Here is a 21,431-nt window from a genome sequence, read left to right as displayed (position 1 = left end):
TGACTCAGTTACTTTATGATGCTATTTCTAATTCTGTCCTTTTTTGAACTGCAAATTTCATGAGTGGGCTTACAGAAAAGTAAAGACTTTCCCAATGAACAGGATAGGCAGGTTGTAACAACATCTTCTAAGTCATATGTTTACTATTTTACTACACTAGTCTACTTCCCACCAAAGATTTCTAATCTCTGGAAGCAACCTGAGGCAGAAAAAATTTAAGACTTTATAAATCGCTAAAACATTAAATGACATTAAGGTAATCCCTAATATTCACTTAGTACCTTCTAAGTCCAAGAGGTCTTGGGAGTCTGGTTTTGAATCTGTTGGATCTATACTCTGCAGTACCTGCAAGGCTCTATCCATCTTATCCTAAAAAAGTAACAGGACACTTTCAAAGAGTTTTAATTTCAATGATTATAAAAATTTATTTTCAAGCATTCTCAAGAATAACACATTTTAAAAGTCTTGACAGTTTAACCATTAAACAAAAGAATGACTTTACCTCATCTATATAAACAGGCTCAGGCTCTGATTTCTTAATTTCCTCCTCCTCTTCATCAACTATATTCAATTTGTCGACAACTGCTATGGAAACAAAGTAAACTTTAAGTTCCTCAGTATTTACTCTAGTAGTTTAATCATTAATTTATAAATAGCCTGTGATTATTCATAAGAAAAAAATAGGAAATGCTAAATAATCACAACATTTCATAATCAATATATGTTATTACATATGTTCATTGATTCATGGCACAACTATCTATTTAGCCCTTACTATATGATAAGCATTGTTTGAGGCATTGAAAATACACTAGTGAAAAAAAACAAACAGGAATCCTTACCCCGATATAACTTACATTCTAGTGGAATAAGTAAGCAATATTAATGGGAACTGTCATTATAGGCACCTTCCTAAAACTGAGTGTTATTGCTAGGGTGAAAATATATATATGAGAGTAGAATATTATCTAATTAGCTAATTTCAGAGTTAAATCTATGAACTACACTCTTTCCTGTTATAAAAAATTATTTTCTACATGTAAAAAATAAAAAGAGACCTGATTGCAACCTGATAATAGTTACAGCAACACAAAACAAACTTTTCTTAGAAAAGAGAAGGTTGAAAAATAACTTTAAAAAAAAAATAATATATATATATATAAAATTATTTAAATGCTCACTGGAGAACTGCCACAAGGTACTATATTTTAATAAAGTAAATTTGAATTAAAAATTATAATCAAAAACTATATAACCAAAGAAGTTTTAAGTCCCAACAGTTATTTCAAATATTTCAAGTATGCCCTAAGCAGCAGAGCTTAGCATAACATGAAGATTTACTGAAAATCCACGGTATTTTTACTTTTAAAAATAGAAGCTCAATTTCTCCAGCCTATAGTGAATTCTACGGCATTCCCTAAGCATGGTCTATCAAGCTTTTAAACCTAGTGTCTCCAATGTTCTTATCTACTTAAGAGTCAGACTGGAGGAAAAAGAAGTATTGAGTGGCAGAATACTCAGTATTCATCTCTCTCAATTTTAACTGAATGCATCATTCAATCTATATAAAGATGACACTACATATGCTGTAGAGCTTTCAATTTAAATTCTCCAGAACTATAAAGATTAGAAGCAGTATGTTCAGCAGCTATGTCAGTACAAGTACATTCTAATGGCAGAGTAGCCCACTTTAGAATCCTGGCTCTACCACCTACTAGCCAAATAACCTCAGCCTCAGTTTTCTTATCTATAAAATGGGATATCAAAAGTACTTATCTCACAGACTTAAGAAGAGTAAATGAAATAGTGCAAGAAAAGGACTTTGCACAACACCTGATAAACAAGTGCTTAAACACCACTGAGCAATTTTATTTTTGACCCTCGCCATCATTAGTGTTATTACCAGTCGTTCTGCACACTCAGCACCACCACCCTGCCCCCCAACTCCCTGCCTGCCTAACAAATGGATGCTTTCTTGGCATGGCTGGCAGCAGCTGTGTGGAACTGTCTGTGGCTGCAAAACTGAAGGAAGTTCTGTGAACTATGAGTCTACTGTCTTGATTACATTACTTTGTTATTGTTCTGAGTTCCCCAGGACCAAATCAATGAAAGGAAAAAATCTACAATTTAGGAGTACTCCTAAACCCTGTAATCACACTCAGCACTTGTCAATGGATCCCCCAACCTGCCTGCTTTGATACTGTGCTTCAATGAAGAATAAAACATTTTTTGTTCTAGACATATGCAAATTGCCTCTTGAACCATAATTACACTGATTTAAATATTTACATGGTCAAGCACAGCTTACTTTATGCCTTATATGTACCTATGCACATTAACTCTCAAAGGATTTAAAATATAATGATAAGTTAATAACTCTTATTTGGAATTGACCTGGGATAAGTTAACCCCTTAATTTGGGAAGAAGTATGTTAAACTGTATTGCCTATAAATAAATTATTCAAAACAAGAATTAAATGCCAATCTACTTTATATTTCAAACCAAATCATAAAATTTTTAAACAAAAAACTTCAATAGATTTAACCTTTCCATAGATTTAACTTACCTGCCTCCGATTCTATGTTTAAATTACATGTTACAAAATTAGATGGGAAGAGTCCTATTCCTCTGTGATTTTCTCCTTTCCACCAATTAGCATCACTGAAAATACAGTACAAAAATGCCATTTGTTACTCTATATTTCATTTCATTAGTGGCAAGAGTAATTAAGATAAAAATTAAATTTAGTCTACTTTGAAAATAATAGTTCATATTCCACTATATTTAAAAGTAGTTCCTCTTAAACTTCTGTGTTAGGTGCTCAGTAGTGTCCGACTCTTTGTGACCCCATGGACTATAGCCCTTCAGGCTCCTCTGTCCATGGAATTCTCCAGGCAAGAGAACTGGAGTAGTGGGTAGCCATGACTTCTCCAGGGGATCTTCCCAACCCAGGGATCGAACCTGGGTCTCCCCCATTGCAGGCAGATTCTTTACCATCTGGGCCACCAGGGAAGTAAACTTAATAAGAGATATAAAAAAGTACAAATAAACATCTATATTGTCATACTTAAACTCAGAACCTATCAACAACTGGTCATATTTGATTCTGTGCTTTAAAAAAAAACCAAAACAGTACAGAAAACACTGAAGTTTCCTTTATCAACACCTCCAAATCCCAAACTCACATCCATCCTTCATACCACCACCAAGTTGATAAGTCACCTTCCTTCAGATGTATTTTTAATTCATTTACTGTATCTATAAACTCTATATTTATCTATAGAATTTACAGATATAGATATATACAGATTATCTATAGTCAACTCTATAGATATTAAGTTGGTACAAAAGTAATTGCAGTTTTGCATTGTTGAACTTTGCCATTTGATATTGGAGTATTCTTAAATAAATATGGTTATGTTATACACCATTTTAATGCACATTTCTTGCTTTATATTTTTTTGCTAATGACTTATTACTTGTTTATTTTATATTTATTTTAGACTAGGGAAGTGATGTCAGACAAAAAGCAAATTGGAGCGGTTTTCTTATTTGAGTTCAAAATGGGTCGTAAAGCAGCAGGGATAACTTGCAACATCAATAACACATTTGGCCCAGGAACTGCTAATGAGTGGACAGTGCAGTGGTTCAAGCGGTTTAAGAAGTTCTGCAAAGGAGACAAGAGCTTTGAAGATGAGGAGCATAGTGGCCAGCCATTGGAAGGTAACAACACCATCAAAGCTGATCCTCTTACAACTATACGAGAAGTTGCCAAAGAACGCAACGCCATCCGTGCTCTGGTTATTTGGCATTTGAAGCCAATTGGAAAGGTGAAAAACCTTGATAAGTGGGTGTCTCATGAGCCAACCACAAATCAAATAAATCGTCACTTTGAAGTGCATCTTCTCTTATTCTATGCCACAACAACAAAACCATTTCTTGATTGGATTGTGACATGCAACAAAAAGTAGATTTTATAAGACAACTGGTGACGACTACCTCAGTGGTTGGACTGGTAAGAAGGTTCAAAGCACTTCCCAAAGCCACACTTGCACCAAGAAAGGTCACAGTCACTGTTTGGTAGTCTGCTGCCACTGTGATCCACCACAGCTTTCTGAATCCTGGTGAAACCATTGATCTGAGAAGTATGCTAAGCAAATCAATGAGATGCACCGAAAACTGCAATGCTTGCAGCCATCCTTGGTCAACAGAAAGGGCCCAATTCTTCTCCACGACAACACCTGACCACATGTTGCACAACCAATGCTTCAGAATTTGAACAGATTAGGCTACAAACTTTTGCCTCATCCGTCATATTCACCTGACCTCTCACCAACTGACTACTTCTTTCAGCATCTCAACAACTTTTTGCAGGGAAAATAATTCCACAAACCAGCAGGAGGCAGAAAATGCTTTCCAAGAGTCAAATCCCGAAGCACAGATTTTTTTTAAATTTTTCGAAACCACTTTCTTAAGGTTTTAACATACAAAGAGCTGTACCTATTTACTGTACAACTTGATGGATTTGCAAATTAGTATGCATCTGAACATCATCACCACAGTTTATACAATAAATATATCCATTACCTCCTAAAACTTTTTCCACCCATCTCTATTTATTAATTTTTGGTGATAATACAATGTAAGATCTCCCTTCCCAGCAAATTTTAAGTGCACAGTACAGCATTATAACCCTAGACACAATGCTGAGAGTAAAACCCTTTAGGATTGATCTGGAGCACAGATTTTTATACCACAGGAATAAGTAAACTTATTTCTCGTTGGCAAAAATGTGTTAATTGAAATGGTTCCTATTTTGATTAACAAAGATATGTTCAAGCTTAGTTATAATGATTTAAAATTGATGGTCCAAAACCACAATTACGTTTGCACCAACCTAATAAAAATGTTAATCATTATATATCTTTTAAATTTTATAGGTTAATTCTTTCAGATTTTATTAATCCCTTTTAAAGATCCATCACACAGATATGGCATATTTGATGTACTCATCCCCATGCAGGCAGCACTTAGGTCATATCCAGTCTTTTCTTTCACCCGATAAAGGCTGGGGTAATAATCATTCTAGATTTTAGGGCACACACGCAACAATTCTCTAGGCATGTTCACAGAGATAGGCTTGCTGGGCCACAAAACCTAAGCATTTTCCATTCTACTAATGTTGTCAAATGTTCCCTGAAGTGGTTGTGGCAATTCACCAACCCCCTCTCCCTCAGCAGCATGGGAGAATGTCATTGTCGCTCACATGTGTCAACTGTCCAGGCAACACTTGGTATTGCACAGGAGAAATCATCCCTTACTGCTGTGCCCATTTGCTCTTCTGAGCATCCAGACTGCCTCTTCCGTAGACTGCCTGTTCATATCTTCTGTCCACTTTTCTTTCTCCACTGGGTCATTTGTCTCTTTTCATGAATATGTAGGAGTTCTATACATATCTGAATAGCATTTGTTTGTCTGTATTATGCAAATACCTTAAACTCCTCAATCTATTCTCCTTATATTTGCCTAATAGTTTCACATTTTCCTTTATAGCACTCTTCCACATCTAGGTCTTTATTTGGGATGAAATTTTATGTACTGTGTGAAGCTGAATCAAATTTTATTTATACTGTATAGAAAGTCATTCATCCCAGCAAAATTTATTTAATAGTACCTCATTTTTCCTACTGATTTATGATAGTCTATCTTTCAAACAGCAAGCTGCTATCTGTTCATAAGCTTATTTCTGGATTCCATCCTGTTGCAATAGTCTATATTATAACATCTTAATATGCCTTGATATGTGAGAGGAAAAGTACCTTCTCTGTGTTATTGTAGACCTTCATATTTCCATATTAATGTCAAAATACAAATGTTTCCAAGTTCTCTGAAAAAAAGTCTTATTGAGCTTTTAATGAGAAATGAACTGTTTATGTATTAATATTAGAAAAAGTAATCTTTACAATATTAAGGTTTCTTCAGCATAAATGACATCTCACTCCATTTATATTATTGATATATAAATATATATTTTATTTTATATCTTTCAAAGGATTTGTAATTTTTTCCATGAAGTCCTTAAGTATCTTTGTTAGGTTTATTTATTCCTAGATCCTTTATAATATTTGGGAGCACTGAGAATGACATTTTTTGGTATACTCTGTTAATAAGGAATCTGCAGCTGTCTATCAGCTGAGTATTTCTTAAATTGAAGTCTGAGAATGATATATTTTCAAGGGACTTCAAGTTCTATACGTGAAGTTTTAAATTTTGTACTTTTAATTGCAACAGAATGTAAAAACAATGGATATTCTGGATCATCCAGATGACCTCTTTCTTAATGCAAGACGGCCATTTAACTTTGGTACCCAAGTGTGCATTTGTGTTTAAAATCTTGCCGGTAATAACCAATCTCCTAGAATGACAACATTTAACTTATGTGTGTTGATGAGCACATCTATGGCAGTTTTAAGATTGGGGTCTCCTAACATCAAAATGACATTTAATCAACCTACATATTCCATCATATTCATGTTGAATTCTCTTAGTAGTTTACAACAGAAAAAAAATTCTCTTTTGCAAGGATAAGCCTTAACTGAAAATAGTTTCGCATTTGTGCTTTAACTAGACATCAACGAAAAGACACATGGCTTCACAATGACGTAACCCTTTACATACTAAAAGCCCGCAGACCGTAACAGGTACATAATGCCACATGAACATCAAATGACATCAAGGGATATGGTGTGTATGAAGGAGTCACAACAACCACATAAGAAACAATCAGAAAACTGAGTTATCAGAGCAGTGAGGAGAACAGATTTGCTGAAGAAAATGAGGAAGCAGCTGTGCCACTGATCAGTACTGTTATTTACCTTGTGAGCAGTAACTTACACTGGAAAATTTTCTCATTCCATAAAAATAATGCTCATTTTGTAGTTTTGCTTCTATTTATTTTATAAATGTCCTTAATTTTATGCTTGTATAAAAGTATCAGAAGTGTAAACTTAAGTTCTTCTATAAACATTTTATACCCAGAAGCCTGACTGTTTCAGACTGTCAGCATTCAGACCTCATACTAACCCTTCAGATTCACATCTATTCTCCGTCAGGGATCATGTGCTCTACTCCAAATGATTATTTAAAAAAGAAAAACAAAACAGACTCTTAAAGGAAAAAAAAAATTATTTTCTAAGTAAACATAATGTTATCTTGACTGTGTAAGAGACCTTCACTTTCCTGTTCTATAAGATCAAAGTTCACCCATAATGAACCCACTGGATAAGCCTTTCTTCCTAGAGGTGTGTACCAGGTGTGACTCCACTTTCTTCTGGACCCCAACATTACCTCTTATGGCATTCACAATCTTCATACCACATACTTACTTGTAAAGTAATCTTAACTCCCTTACTTTATTCTAGGTTTTATGAAGAAAACAACTGCTTCCTCATTCTTTATTATATTCATATTCATATAATATTTTCCCAATAAATATTTACTGCAGCAAAGTAAAACCATTTTGGGTATTTACCCATTTAAAAATATACTAATGTATCCTTACTAAGTTATTTATAATGGATACCAAGTACATTTGCAATCTGTTAGTAACGAGTTGTTAGGTCTCAGTCTTGCTAAATTTCATCAATTTCTTTTAAAAGCAAACTAAAGTAGAGTTAGGCTTAATATAGACAAATCTATTCTTTATTACAACTTTAAGTGATAGAGAAATTGTGAGGGAGAGGCAGTAGCAGCTTAACTGGGGAGGAGCTGAGCATAGTTTTTAGCTGGGCTGATTAGAGGTATTACAGCTATATCTCTTCCTAAAGTTTTTTTTTTTGCCAGTAATTTTGGTATATACCATTCTCAGTGTAAATACATTCAGATGACTGAATGTTTCTGCTTCCCAACTGTGATGATAAACAATATTATTCAACACATTTTTAACCCAAGATACAAAGAACACTTTATTACCAAATTTAACAAAAGAATAAGAAACTCAAACTACCCCGTCTAACTAATTAATGGCAGAAAAGGTTCTAGTATGATTTAAATACACCAAAGTCAAAAGCTGAATATTCAGCATTCTAAATTAAGGATATGATACCGAATAACTTCAAAATATTCCAGAAACATTTAAAACATACCTGTCATCCAAAACAATAATAATTTCGCCATGTTTAAAGGTGAGTTCATTGTCCTCAACAGCTTCGAAATCATACAAAGCTCTCACTTTCCTCGCGACTTTCTGATCTGACTGAATCTCTGCAGATGGATACAAGGGTTTTGTTTCTGTGTGCTGGTACTTCTGCTCTTGCAGTGATAATTCAATAGCTAGTTTGAAAAATTAAAATGCAAAAAACAAGACAGCCAGTATTAACTCTGATTTTAAGAGTTTAAAAAGGAAATATTACATAATATACTATTTAATAAGAATAAATCAAGTGAATGTTATTTGTCCAGTTAAATACTAAACAATTAGCTTTTGTGGGGTGGGGGTGGGGGGCAAAAGGGGACAGTGCAGACAACTATGACATTTTTGAAAATAAAGTTTTTGCTCATTCCTTAATATCACAGTCTGTCATATACAGCAGCTATTATTTTTACAGCAAACAGATTGTGACATTATAATATGGGTAGCTTTCCATATAGGACAAGTCATGAACATATTTCTGTGCTTGACTCATAACTTTGGCATTAAAGAAAAGGTGAAATGTAATCTCTTCAAAGGTAGGACACTAAAAACTATTATTGACAAGGATTATGAATCCAATTAACCTTATATCATGTCAGGAAGTTTTCAGACTCCACTAGTTTTTAGATTTGAGGTAAAACACTACAAGTAAACTCAGTTTTATTTTAATTTTTATTTCAATAAATCATTCTGCAAAGATCAGCCAACACTAAACATGTGCTTAATCCTTTACCTTTAGCTATATCTTCATCTTCTTTGTTTTTGTTCGATGACGTACTGTTCTTGGCAGTAGCTGAGACAGTCTGTAATGTATAAGTAAAATGAACACAACTACCTTTTCAAAGAAAACACAAGCTCTATAATTACTCGCACATGCTAATTTAAAAAAAATCAACTGATGTAACTAATGAGTTTCACTTAAAAGTGAAGGTCTTTATGATAATTTTAAGTAGTTGTTTTCAATACTAAAACAGAACATCAGAATTTTCAAGAAAATATGAAAAAAATCACAAAGGGCATGAACTAGCTTACATTTTGCATGAATCTTAGCATCTGACTCAGAACCTGGCATAAAGAAAAGTACTTAAATATACATCTTTCCTGACTGCATTTCCTGATCTCAGTGGTCCAAAGTCTAATTCAACGTGGGGCTACAGGAGAAGTGGCAAGAAGCCAGGCTAATAACTGAAGAGCAGAGGAGGGACGCAGACAACAGGGGCGGCTCTCGGCATCCTTAACCCCCTTCACTACTCATTGTGTTTGAATGGTGGTGACTCTTCAGACATAGCAGAGGACTAAGGAAGGTCATGCTTGAACTTAAGGGCATGGGAGACAGAGACGTCCAGGGTTCCGAACCATCAACCAGTTCTTTATCACAGATTTTTGAGAATGACTTGCAGAAAGGACAGAGCAAGGAAATGCTGGCTTTCTATTACTTCTAAGCCTTTTATTTTTTAAATTTATTTTTAATTGGAGTATAACTGCTTTACAATGTTGTGTTGGCCTCTGCTGTTTATGACAATGTGAATCGGCTGTAAGTATACATATATTCCCTCCCTCTTGAGCCTCCCTCCTACCCCATCCCCCATCCCGCCCATCTACTTCATCACAGAGCACTGAAGCTGGGCTCCCTGTCCATACAGCTGCTTCCTGCTAGCTGTTTATTTCACACATAATAGTACATACACGTCAATGCTACTCTCTCAATTTGTACCACTCTGTTTCCCAACTGTGTCCACAAGTCCATTCTCCATGTCTGCAACTCTATTCCTGCCCTTCACACACATTCATCAGTATCATTTTTCTCGATTCCATTTATATGTGCTAATATAGGATACTTGTTTTTCTCTTTCTGACTTATATTACTCTCTGTAACAGGTTCTAGGTTCATCCACCTCACTACATTCTACTTTGAACCCATAGATCTGATCAACTAAAAAGGTTCTTTTTGTGTCTTCAGTCTATGGTCTAAAATTGAAAAAATACACAGTTCTCTTAGTTTCTTTCCCTAGCCCACATCCTGAAAAAACAAGAGACACTGAGAGCAGAACCCAAGATACAGTGTTTTTTCCCCACAGACCAAAATAAACCACTGACTCTGGGAATCATTATCCCTGCCCCAGCCCTGGTCCTGCAAAAGCTGTCCCTATGTCCTTGAATAAACTTCCAGCCTTACAGGTCAACCCATTTTATACATAAACTAAAGCACACTCCAGGCATGTTCACTCTTCAACAAACAGGCCTCGAGCTTTCTCAAGTCCATGAAGTGATTCATGTCATCCCTCCCTTGACAACCTCTTTACTCCTCTTATATACTGAATTACATTCCAGCCTAAAAATTCTACTCTTCACCTTCTTCACCATCCCAGTCCACAGTTACCCCTTCTTCCTGGCATCTAACTTTTGCACCCCTCATCCATCTTTGTCACTTACAATCAGTTATTTTTCACATATATAAAGCTACCCTTTCAACTGACTATAAATACCTTGAACATAAGGGCTCTCTCACACATCTATGCCTTTTGCATGACTCTAGATTCAGAGTCGCATTAAACAGATTATTTATGGATGACTCACTTCTCAAAGTTCTCATGTGTAGAATTCACTCGACAATTACAGGCACTACACTAGACAAACTCATGTAGAGTGGAGGTGAGTAATGACTAAGATAGACCTTGCCAGCTTTGACATAAGGTATATACCTTCAAAATACTATAGTATAGGGTCATCCATGAGTCTGAATGAATCTCTTACCTGAGAACTTGATGGAGGAAAAGTAACTCCTTCTTCTTTCATAGATTTAATAGTTGCAGATATTAGACTAAACTGAGGGTCCTTCTGAAATTCTTCTGACCATTCTACCATTAACGATTTCAGTTTTTCACATACTTTAGGATGAGCCTTTCAAAGAAAAGGCAAAGAAAAAAATGGTTAAAATAAGCACTTGAATTATTTAACAAAGAGAATTACCACCAAAATTCTCTAGTTTTATGAATAGATAGCCACAAAAGTCCAGTAATCCTTAGTTTAGATAAGCACTTGATAAATACCTATTTTAATATATACTTATTTCTTGGAAAATTACTCTTTTTGAACATTAATATTTATGTCTTATACAGTGACAATGAATCTGTCATATTCAGAGATTATTTCGTGTTTTCCTAATATTCTCAATATTAAACTTTTTGTATCAACTAAACTAAAATTCTGAGATTTTTGTCACTAATAGCGTGAACATAGTGTTTCAGAGTTTCTATTACAAATAAATCAGTAACAACCCCATCACAAAGACCCTCTCCACCCTGTTCTAAAATAAAGGCCCCCTTTGCTCACCATCTCTAACGGGAATCAGGACAGAATGATGGTTAGTTTGGACGCTGGTGTCACAGAAACTTACATCTGAACTTCAGGTATGCCATGTATTAGCTGCATAATCTTAGACAAGTATTAAGTCTCAGTTTCTCCATCTATAAAATAGGAATGACCTGGGAATCTAACTTCTAAAAGTTGTTAAAAGCATTAAACAAGATAGCATACATAAAATGCTTAAAGTAGTGGCTGCTAACCCTCAAGAAAGATCAGCTATATCACTAATATATATGCTTTAGGGAGGAAAACAGTTTTTGGTGCTACAAATGCAAACAACAAATTTTAGAACAGAAAGTTTGTTTTGTTTCAAATTTATCTAAAATGATTTCACTTACAACTCTACTAATGCTATATACAGTTAAAATAACACAGTATATGTATTTTTTAATGACTCACATTTCTTTTTTTTTTTTTAATTTACCTTATTTTTTATCACAGCACGTACTTCTGTTGCAAAATCACGGGAACACACTTCTAAATGAAATATCTTTCCACAGTTTGCCACACAAGCCCCAAGAAGCTATTAATTAAAATAAAAATCAATATACAAATGTTGAGATGTAATCTCTCTTAACTTACTGAAACAAACACATTTAAAATTTTGGCCAAATAATATGACTTTCACTTACAGTTAGTGCCTGCAGAGCAACATGAGGAACTTTATGATTTACCCTTTTCATTATGGCTTTTAGGCAGTCTTTTGCTCTAAAAAAATGAAGAAAGTTAAGTATTCAGAATTTCAATTCAAGCATTAAATACATAAGGTATTCTACAACCAAATAACTTTAAAAGCTATTTGGTCATATAATACCTTATATGTACACCTGCAAACTTTACTTCATTAAGGGAATAAATCTATAAAATGATCTTACACCTTTTCCTCATAGACTTGTAGACAGGAAAAAATGCTTGCTGCAAAGGTTGTGTATCCCAAAATCAAAAAATCAAATCATTTCAAAAAGGTCAGTCAACACAAGAGAACAATATCATAAAAATTATCTTTTCATTTAAGACTGACTTAGCTTTCAAGACAGCAAATTCTTATCTTGTGGGGAAAAAAACTAGCAAGATACATAGTCTCAAATGATTTAAGTATAACCATGCATGAATAAACTTCAAAAAGCTGTAACACTAAAACAAATGCTTTCATCAGTCTTCTAAACCTCTAATGCATAATCAGTTTAATTGGCCCCATTCCATCCTCAAAGCACTGTTATTTATATTCACTTTTTCATCATGATTTATTGCATTTATCTATTCATTACTGAAAGATCTTTTCAATATATTACATATTTTTATATTTATCTACTTCATTAATAACATGTATAAGTCACAGGGGAACTCCCTAAATAATTATTCATTAACATCTGTCCCTATTGAATCAAGGCATTTTATATATACATATATTTTTTTGGCTGCACTGTGAGGTTTGTGGGATCTTAGTTCCCCGACCAGGGATTGAACCTGGAACCCCAGCAGTGAAAGCACAGTGTCCTAAGCACTGGATCACCAGGGAATTCCCTGTATCAAGGCTTTAATTATACATTTTAATATTTCAAGTTTTCAGTTAATTCTTTCCCATTTATTCTTTCAGAATAAGATTAACCACATAAATTCAGCCAGCAGCATGTCTTTTACTCACAAAAGGAAACAGTAAAAATCCCATTTCCTTCCAGAATTATATCAGGAAAAGAGATACAGATTATTAAGCTCATAGACATTCACTGGGCATGACTGGCCATCTTACCCATTAGGAGTGCTTCCAACTTTGTCACATATGTCCATAATAAGACTCCAATCTTCTGTAGTGTTGTACTCATTTGTAGCCTTTTCTATAAGAGATAAACATATAAAAAAAATTAGGATGTCTTACATAGTAATAAATACCAGGAAAGACATACAAGTATCAAGAGAAAAGAAACCAGTTACACACAGAGGAACTCCTATAAGACCATTAGCTGATTTTTTGGCAGACACTCTGCAGACCAGAAGAATATGGCATAATATTTTCAAAGTGATGAAAGGAGAAAAATCTACAAACAAGAATACTCCACCCACCTGAAAAAAACAAACACTCTACCCAGCAAAGATATCACTCAGATTTGAAGGAGACAGAGTTTCATAAACAAGCAAAAGCTATAAGAGATTAACATCATTAATACGTGAACTGTGAACTTCCAAATGTTCCAGCTGGTTTTAAAAAAGGCAGAGGAACCAGAGATCAAATTGTCAACACCTTCTGGATCATTGAAAAAACAAGAGTTTTCCAGAAAAATATCTATTTCTGCTTTATTGACTATGCCAAAGCCTTTGACTGTGTGGATCACAAGAAACTGTGGGAAATTCTGAAAGAGATGGGAATAACAAACGATCTGACCTGCTTCTTGAGAAATCTGTATGCAGGTCAGGAAGCAACAGTTAGAACTGGACATGGAACAACAGACTGGCTCCAAATAGGAAAAGGAGTACGTCAAGGCTGTATATTGTCACCCTGCTTATTTAATTTATATGCAGAGTACATCATGAGAAATGCTCGGCTGGATGAAACACAAGCTGGAATCAAGATTGCTGGGAGAAATATCAATAATCTCAGCTATGCAGATGACAGCACCCTCATGGCAGAAAGCAAAGAATTAAAGAGCCTCTTGATGAAAGTGAAAGAGGAGAGTGAAAAAGTTGGCTTAAAGCTCAACATTCAGAAAACTAAGATCATGGCATTCGGTCCCATCACTTCATGGCAAATGTATGGGGAAACAGTGGCAGACTTTATTTTTTTGGGCTCCAAAATCACTGCAGATGGTGACTGCAGTCATGAAATTAAAAGATGCTTGCTCCTTGGAAGGAAATTTATGACCAAACTAGACAGCATATTAAAAAGCAGAGACATTACTTTGCCAACAAAGGTCCATCTAGTCAAGGCTATGGTTTTTCCAGTGGTCATGTATGGATGTGAGAGTTGGACTATAAAGAAAGCTGAGCACCAAAGAATTGATGGTTTTGAACTGTGGTGTTGGAGAAGACTCTTGAGAGTCCCTTGGACTGCAAGGAGATCCAACCAGTCCATCCTAAAGGAGATCAGTCCTGAGTGTTCATTGGAAGGCCTGATGTTGAAGCTGAAACTCCAATACTTTGGCCACCTGATGCATAGAGGTGACTCATTTGAAAAGACCCTGATGCTGGGAAAGATTGAAGGCAGGAGAAGAAGGGGACGAAGAGAGGATGAGACAGTTGGATGGCATCATCGACTCAATGGACATGAGTTTGGGTAGACTCCAGGAGTTGGTGATGGACAGGGAGGCCTGGCGTGCTGCAGTCCATGGAGTTGCAAAGGGTTGGACATGACTGAGTGACTGAACTGAACTGAAACTGTCTTTTTTTTTTTTTTCTTCATACCCTTTTTATTTATTTATTTATTTTTTTAAAATTTTTATTAGTTGGAGGCTAATTACTTTACATCATTACAGTAGTTTTTGTTATACATTGATATGAATTAGCCATGGATTTACATGTACTCCCCATCCCAGTCCCCCCTCCCACCTCCCTCTCCACCCGATCCCTCTGGGTCTTCCCAGTGCACCAGGCCCGAGCACTTGTCTCATGCATCCAACCTGAGCTGGTTATCCATTTCACCCTAGATAATATACATGTTTCAATGCTGTTCTCCTGAAACATCCCACCCTCGCCTTCTCCCAGAGTCCACAAGTCTGTTCCATACATCTGAGTCTCTTTTTCTGTTTTGCATATAGGGTTATCGTTACCATCTTTCTAAAGTCCATATATATGTGTTAGTATACTGTAATGGTCTTTATCTTTCTGGCTTACTTCGCTCTGTATAATGGGCTCCAGTTTCATCCATCTCATTAGAACTGATTCAAATGAATTCTTTTTAATGGCTGAGTAATATTCCATGGTGTATATGTACCACAGCTTCCTCATCCATTCGTCTGCTGATGGGCATCTGGGTTGCTTCCATGTCCTGGCTATTATAAACAGTGCTGCGATGAACATTGGGGTGCACATGTCTCTTTCAGATCTGGTTTCCTTGGTGTGTATGCCCAGAAGTGGGATTGCTGGGTCATATGGCAGTTCTATTTCCAGCTTTTTAAGAAATCTCCACACTGTTTTCCATAGTGGCTGTACTAATTTGCATTCCCACCAACAGTGTAAGAGGGTTCCCTTTTCTCCACACCCTCTCCAGCATTTATTGCTTGTAGACTTTTGGATAGCAGCCATCCTGACTGGCGTATAATGGTACCTCATTGTGGTTTTGATTTGCATTTCTCTGATAATGAGTGATGTTGAGCATCTTTTCATGTGTTTGTTAGCCATCTGTATGTCTTCCTTGGAGAAATGTCTGTTGAGTTCTTTGGCCCATTTTTGGATTGGGTCATTTATTTTTCTGGAGTTGAGCTGGAGGAGTTGCTTGTATATTTTTGAGATTAATCCTTTGTCTGTTGCTTCGTTTGCTATTATTTTCTCCCAATCTGAGGGCTGTCTTTTCACCTTGCTTATAGTTTCCTTTGTTGTGCAAAAGCTTTTAAGTTTCATTAGGTCCCATTTGTTTATTTTTGCTTTTATTTCTGAAATTCTGGGATGTGGGTCATAGAGGATCCTGCTGTGATTTATGTCGGAGAGTGTTTTGCCTATGTTCTCCTCTAGGAGTTTGATAGTTTCTGGTCTTACATTTAGATCTTTAATCCATTTTGAGTTTATTTTTGTGTATGGTGTTAGAAAGTGTTCTAGTTTCATTCTTTTACAGGTGGTTGACCAGTTTTCCCAGCACCACCTGTTAAAGAGGTTGTCTTTTTTCCATTGTATATCCTTGCCTCCTTTGTCAAAGATAAGGTGTCCATAGGTGCGTGGATTTATCTCTGAGCTTTCTATTCTGTTCCATTGATCTATATTTCTGTCTTTGTGCCAGTACCATACTGTCTTGATGACTGTGGCTTTGTAGTAGAGTCTGAAGTCAGGCAGATTGATTCCTCCAGTTCCATTCTTCTTTCTCAGGATTACTTTGGCTATTCGAGGTTTTTTGTATTTCCATACAAATTGTGAAATTATTTGTTCTAGTTCTGTGAAAAATACTGTTGGTAGTTTGATAGGGGTTGCATTGAATCTATAGATTACTTTGGGTAGTATAGCCATTTTGACAATACTGATTCTTCCAATCCATGAACACGGTATATTTCTCCATCTGCTTGTGTCCTCTTTGATTTCTTTCATCAGTGTTTTATAGTTTTCTATGTATAGGTCTTTTGTTTCTTTAGGTAGATATACTCCTAAGTATTTTATTCTTTTTGTTGCAATGGTGAATGGTATTGTTTCCTTAATTTCTCTTTCTGTTTTCTCATTGTTAGTGTATAGGAATGCAAGAGATTTCTGTGTGTTAATTTTATATCCTGCAACTTGACTGTATTCGTTGATTAGCTCTAGTAATTTTCTGGTAGAGTCTTTAGGGTTTTCTATGTAGAGGATCATGTCATCTGCAAACAGCGAGAGTTTCACTTCTTCTTTTCCTATCTGGATTCCTTTAACTTCTTTTTCTGCCCTGATTGCTGTGGCCAAAACTTCCAAAACTATGTTGAATAGTAGTGGTGAGAGTGGGCACCCTTGTCTTGTTCCTGATTTCAGGGGAAATGCTTTCAATGAAACTGTCTTTAAGAGAAATGTTAAAGAGACGTCTCTAAGCAGCAAACATCAAAACTAGAAATACACACATTATGAAACGAAAAATCTTACTGGCAAAGGCAAACGTACAGTGAAGATAGTAGACTAACTACTTACAAAGGTAGTAGGAAGGTTAAAAGACAAAGGAAGTAAATTCATCTATATCCACAAGAGTAGTTAAGGGATACAAAAACTGAAAACTTCTAAATTTAAGGATAAAAGGCAATTATTCTGACATGTGTGGTGAAATGTTAAGTCAGAGATTTTAGTAATATATTTTTGCCTATGTTCTAGACTCAAGCACCAAGCTCTGCAGGTAGAAACATCACTCAAGTCTAGCTTCTTCCCTGGTAGAAAGATGACTAGTTCTTCTACAGGGAAAGTCAGACCAGGCTGTATTTTTCAGAGGTTGAAAATGTTTAACTATTTCTCAAACATATCTAATAATCCCAGTGAATTTAAAAGTACAGACAGAAAAAAAAAAAAAAAAGAAGGGAAAAATCTCCTAGTTCTACGAACCTCTTGGAAAACTATGATGCATATTTACCCAGACCTTTTTATAGTATGTATATGGGGGGAAAATATGTATAAAACTAAATAAAAGAGAGCACCCAAAAACTGATAATCACTTCCCTGCCAAAGTTATGAACAAGAAACAAAACAAAAAATAAAATATCACTGTCATTCCTAATAGAAGCTTTAGGTGTGCTGGACAAATGGGCTCGCTAGCAGTGAGCCCCAGATATGGACGTGTTAACACAAGACAGAGCAGACCTCTCCCTGCAGGGTTGAGCCCCTGCACAATTATTCCAAGAAGAAATCAATTCATGGCTGTAAACAGACCAGAGAGCTCTTACATTGACAACAGGCACCAGGAGTGACAGTTACTCTCAAATTTACAGTCAGGTAAGTCATTATACTGGAGACATAAGAGATGTGAGTTTGATCCCTAGGTCAGGAAGATCCGAGGGTATGGCAACCCACTCCAGTATTCTTGCCTGGAGAATCCCATGGACAGAGGAGTCTGGGAAACTATAATCCATAGGGTTGCATGACTGAAGTGACTCAGCATGCACGTGCACTCAAGTCATTATACCAGGGATGGAGTAAATAACGAAGTGGGGGCAGAACTGCCTGCTCAGGAAGACCTCAGGGGTAGAGAAAAAGTACTTTTCAACAATGTGATCATCCTAAACATATTACTTCCTAAGGTGCCTTTCCACTTAACATAATCATCTCTTCATTTTCATAAATACATGTCTATACCATATAGTAAAGACTATACCATATAGTAAAGGCTACGGTCTTCCCAGTAGTCACGTATGGATGTGATAGTTGGACCATAAAGAAAGTTGAGCACTGAAGAACTGATGCTTTCGAACTGTAGTGCTGGAAAAGACTCTTGAGAGTCCCCTGGACAACAAGGAGATCAAGTCATCCTAAAGGAAATCAACCCTGAATAGTCACTGGAAGGACTGATGCTGAAACTCCAACACTCTGGCTACCAGATGCAAAGAGCCAACTCATTTGAAAAGACCCTGATGCTGGGAAAGATTGAAGGCAGAAGGAGAAGAGGGCGACAGAGGATGAGATGGTTGGATGGCATCACCGATTCAAAGGACATGAACTTGGGTAAACTCCAGGAGATGATGAAGGACAGAGGACCTTGATGTGCTGCAGTTCAGGGGGTCGCCAAGAATCAGATGCAACTTGGCAACTGAACAACCACCACCACCACCGTGTTTAATAGCTGCATGATGCACCACTATACACAGTGTGGCCACAAAGTGCTTACATAAGCTAGCGAGAAGTCATCAGTGAACTGTAATTTTAAATCCGTCAAGTACTCAGCCTCTCTTCTTTATTACACTTACTGGAATCATTCATATTGATGTCCCACATAGAATAAATAACAAAATAACTGAAAGAGATCAGAACTGCATGCATAGAACCTTCTGTAGGTGTATCATAGCATTAACACTTAACCCTATCATCTCTCTCTGCCACCACTATTCTCCCTCCACCCAATCCTCAGAAAGAAGGTAGACTCCAATATGGCAGGAAGTTTTTGCTTTGTTTTGTTCGCTATTATTACTTAAATAAAACAGTATCCAGTTCACACAGCAGGTGCTAAGTAATTATTTGTCAAATGAATGAATGAATGGTGCTGGTTGCTCCTTCATACCCTATAACCCTGGTAAAATGACTCTAAAGGGGGAAACAAGAGCAGAGCTTCTGAGTAAATGAACTCTAATAGCCTTTAAGAACCCCCAAGTGGCCCCAGTGAAGTCTGTGCAAGCTTCTGGACCATTAAGAGCCTCACAGCTGAGCAATAGTAAGGGGCTCACAGAATCAAGCTTCAATAGCAACACCAAGTGGCAACAAAAGGCAACAGCACCAGGGCGCTTAAAAGGGAGGTTCCTGTTCTCCGCTTGTTTACTAAAGAGGAATGACAAAACCAATACCTCTGGGAGTCCATCTAAAAAGGCAGCCAGGGTGAATGGGGAAAGGAATGCCTCCAGAAGGAGGCAAAGGGGACTTCTAGTACAGTAATATGTATTTATCTTGAGTCTGAAGAGCAAATCACATATATTACATATAACTTGCCAGCTTCATGCTCAACTTTTCTCTCTGCCTATGACGGATGAGGTTTTGTTTTTGCTGTACAGATAGATCATTCTTTTTTTTAATATCATTTGGCAGTGTTACAACTACCTGAGATTAAGTATTCCTCCAATATATTTTTCTTTAAATATAAATATATATATTATTTACCTTTTACAGGTAAATTCTTAGTCTTTCTGGAATTTCATCTGGCACATGGGGTGAGGTGGGGATCTAAGAATCTATCCTTTCCTCTTTGATCTGAGAAGCCAGCATCATCAATTTCCAAATTTTATCAGTATACATGTGTATCAGTACAAATACACTCACACCCAACTCACGCCCCCCCTCCTCCACAGCTGATTTTTAGGTCATCCAATAACCTACCTATTCCTGCTAGAACTCAATTTTCTTTTTAGAGCTCAATTTTTAATGACTGTTTTTTCACTTCTGGCTATGAGATACATAATTAAATGTGAAGCCTCTTCCATAGCCCCTCAAAACCCTTCCAACAATTTCAAAAATATCTCAACAGAATTTTTTTTACTTGATCTTTTATAGAAAATGGAAAAATCCTAATTTAAATACTCTATCCAGCATAGTTTACTTTCTACAGATATAGGACTCACAATTACCCTTTTTTAAAAGTGTAAAATCTAAAGACTTTATAATGGCCTGCCAAAAAGGATTTCATTTTTCAAGTGAAGGAAATAACAGTTAAATTAGGCGCTTAAAAGTATTTTAAACTCCTGGAAAAATCTTAAATATTATAATTAAGGAACCATTCTTTTATAGCATGTCACCATGCCCTATATCACATTATCCTGTGTCAAATACGTAGAGCGGGGGAGAGTTAAAAGAGCCCTCCTGGGGCCTAAATGCTAAGTTTCCAGGGTTTGGTGGGTGTAAGTCATAACATTTCATCACCAGGTTATGACTGTATATAGAGAGCTTCAAATACACAGTGAAATACTTCAAAAAGATTCTAAGAATATCATAAAGAATCAGTCCATCAATACCTATAAGGAACAAAAGACTTACCCTCTACACAGCCCATTATGTTCAACACACAGCATTAAAAAGGATTCAAGTCTACCCATAGAACTTTTAAGAAAATAAGTTCCATCAGTAATTTTAAAAAAAGTTATATAAAACAAGAATGCCTCAGAGAGATCTTTAAAGCTCTTCCTACTATGTTTGAAAATAAAAACTCACGACTGGTCTGCTTTCAACCATGGCAGAATATCTGGTACCAGACTTGCTACTCTACTGAAAACAAGTATGGTGTTAGTCACTCTGTATCTGACTCTTTGCAACCCAGTAGACTGTAGCCCACCAGGCTCCTCTGTCCATGGGATTCTCCAGGCAAGAATACTGGAGTGGGTTGCCATTCCCTTCTCTAGGGGATCTTCCCGACCCAGGGATGGAACCTGGTCTCCTGCACTGCAGGTAGATTTTTTACCATCTGAGCCACCGTGGGGCTGAAAACAAGAATAAACAGGCCAAAATATATGAGGCAACTGCGGTCAGGAAGTAAACAACAAGCAGTGCACATCTGAGGTTTCTGAGAGAAGGGAACTATGAAGTAAGCCTCACCAC

At 36.3% G+C, this 21,431-nt stretch overlaps 1 protein-coding gene across 2 annotated transcripts in view; it reads right to left on the bottom strand.

Moving 5' to 3' along the window:
• The window catches only part of STAM2 (signal transducing adaptor molecule 2), a 49,231-nt gene that overhangs the window by 14,281 nt on the left and 13,519 nt on the right, over positions 1-21,431 (bottom strand). Inside the window, exons 2-10 of one of the 2 annotated variants that reach the window (XM_020900401.2) lie at positions 13,309-13,393; positions 12,191-12,266; positions 11,983-12,081; positions 10,947-11,093; positions 8,926-8,995; positions 8,146-8,332; positions 2,568-2,662; positions 503-582; positions 282-369 (exon numbers count right to left, since the gene is read on the bottom strand). In XM_020900401.2, the coding sequence (XP_020756060.2) occupies positions 282-369; positions 503-582; positions 2,568-2,662; positions 8,146-8,332; positions 8,926-8,995; positions 10,947-11,093; positions 11,983-12,081; positions 12,191-12,266; positions 13,309-13,393 (927 nt within the window). Of the gene's footprint in view, positions 1-281; positions 370-502; positions 586-2,567; positions 2,663-8,145; positions 8,333-8,925; positions 8,996-10,946; positions 11,094-11,982; positions 12,082-12,190; positions 12,267-13,308; positions 13,394-21,431 lie in introns of both variants that reach the window. The other variant, XM_020900400.2, reaches the window with a different exon arrangement.

Source organism: Odocoileus virginianus, chromosome 13 (assembly GCF_023699985.2).
Source record: "Odocoileus virginianus isolate 20LAN1187 ecotype Illinois chromosome 13, Ovbor_1.2, whole genome shotgun sequence".
In the NCBI taxonomy this organism is placed as follows: Eukaryota; Metazoa; Chordata; class Mammalia; order Artiodactyla; family Cervidae; genus Odocoileus; species Odocoileus virginianus.
Note: the sequence above shows the minus strand (reverse complement) of the source record. Positions and strands in the feature narration are given on the sequence as shown.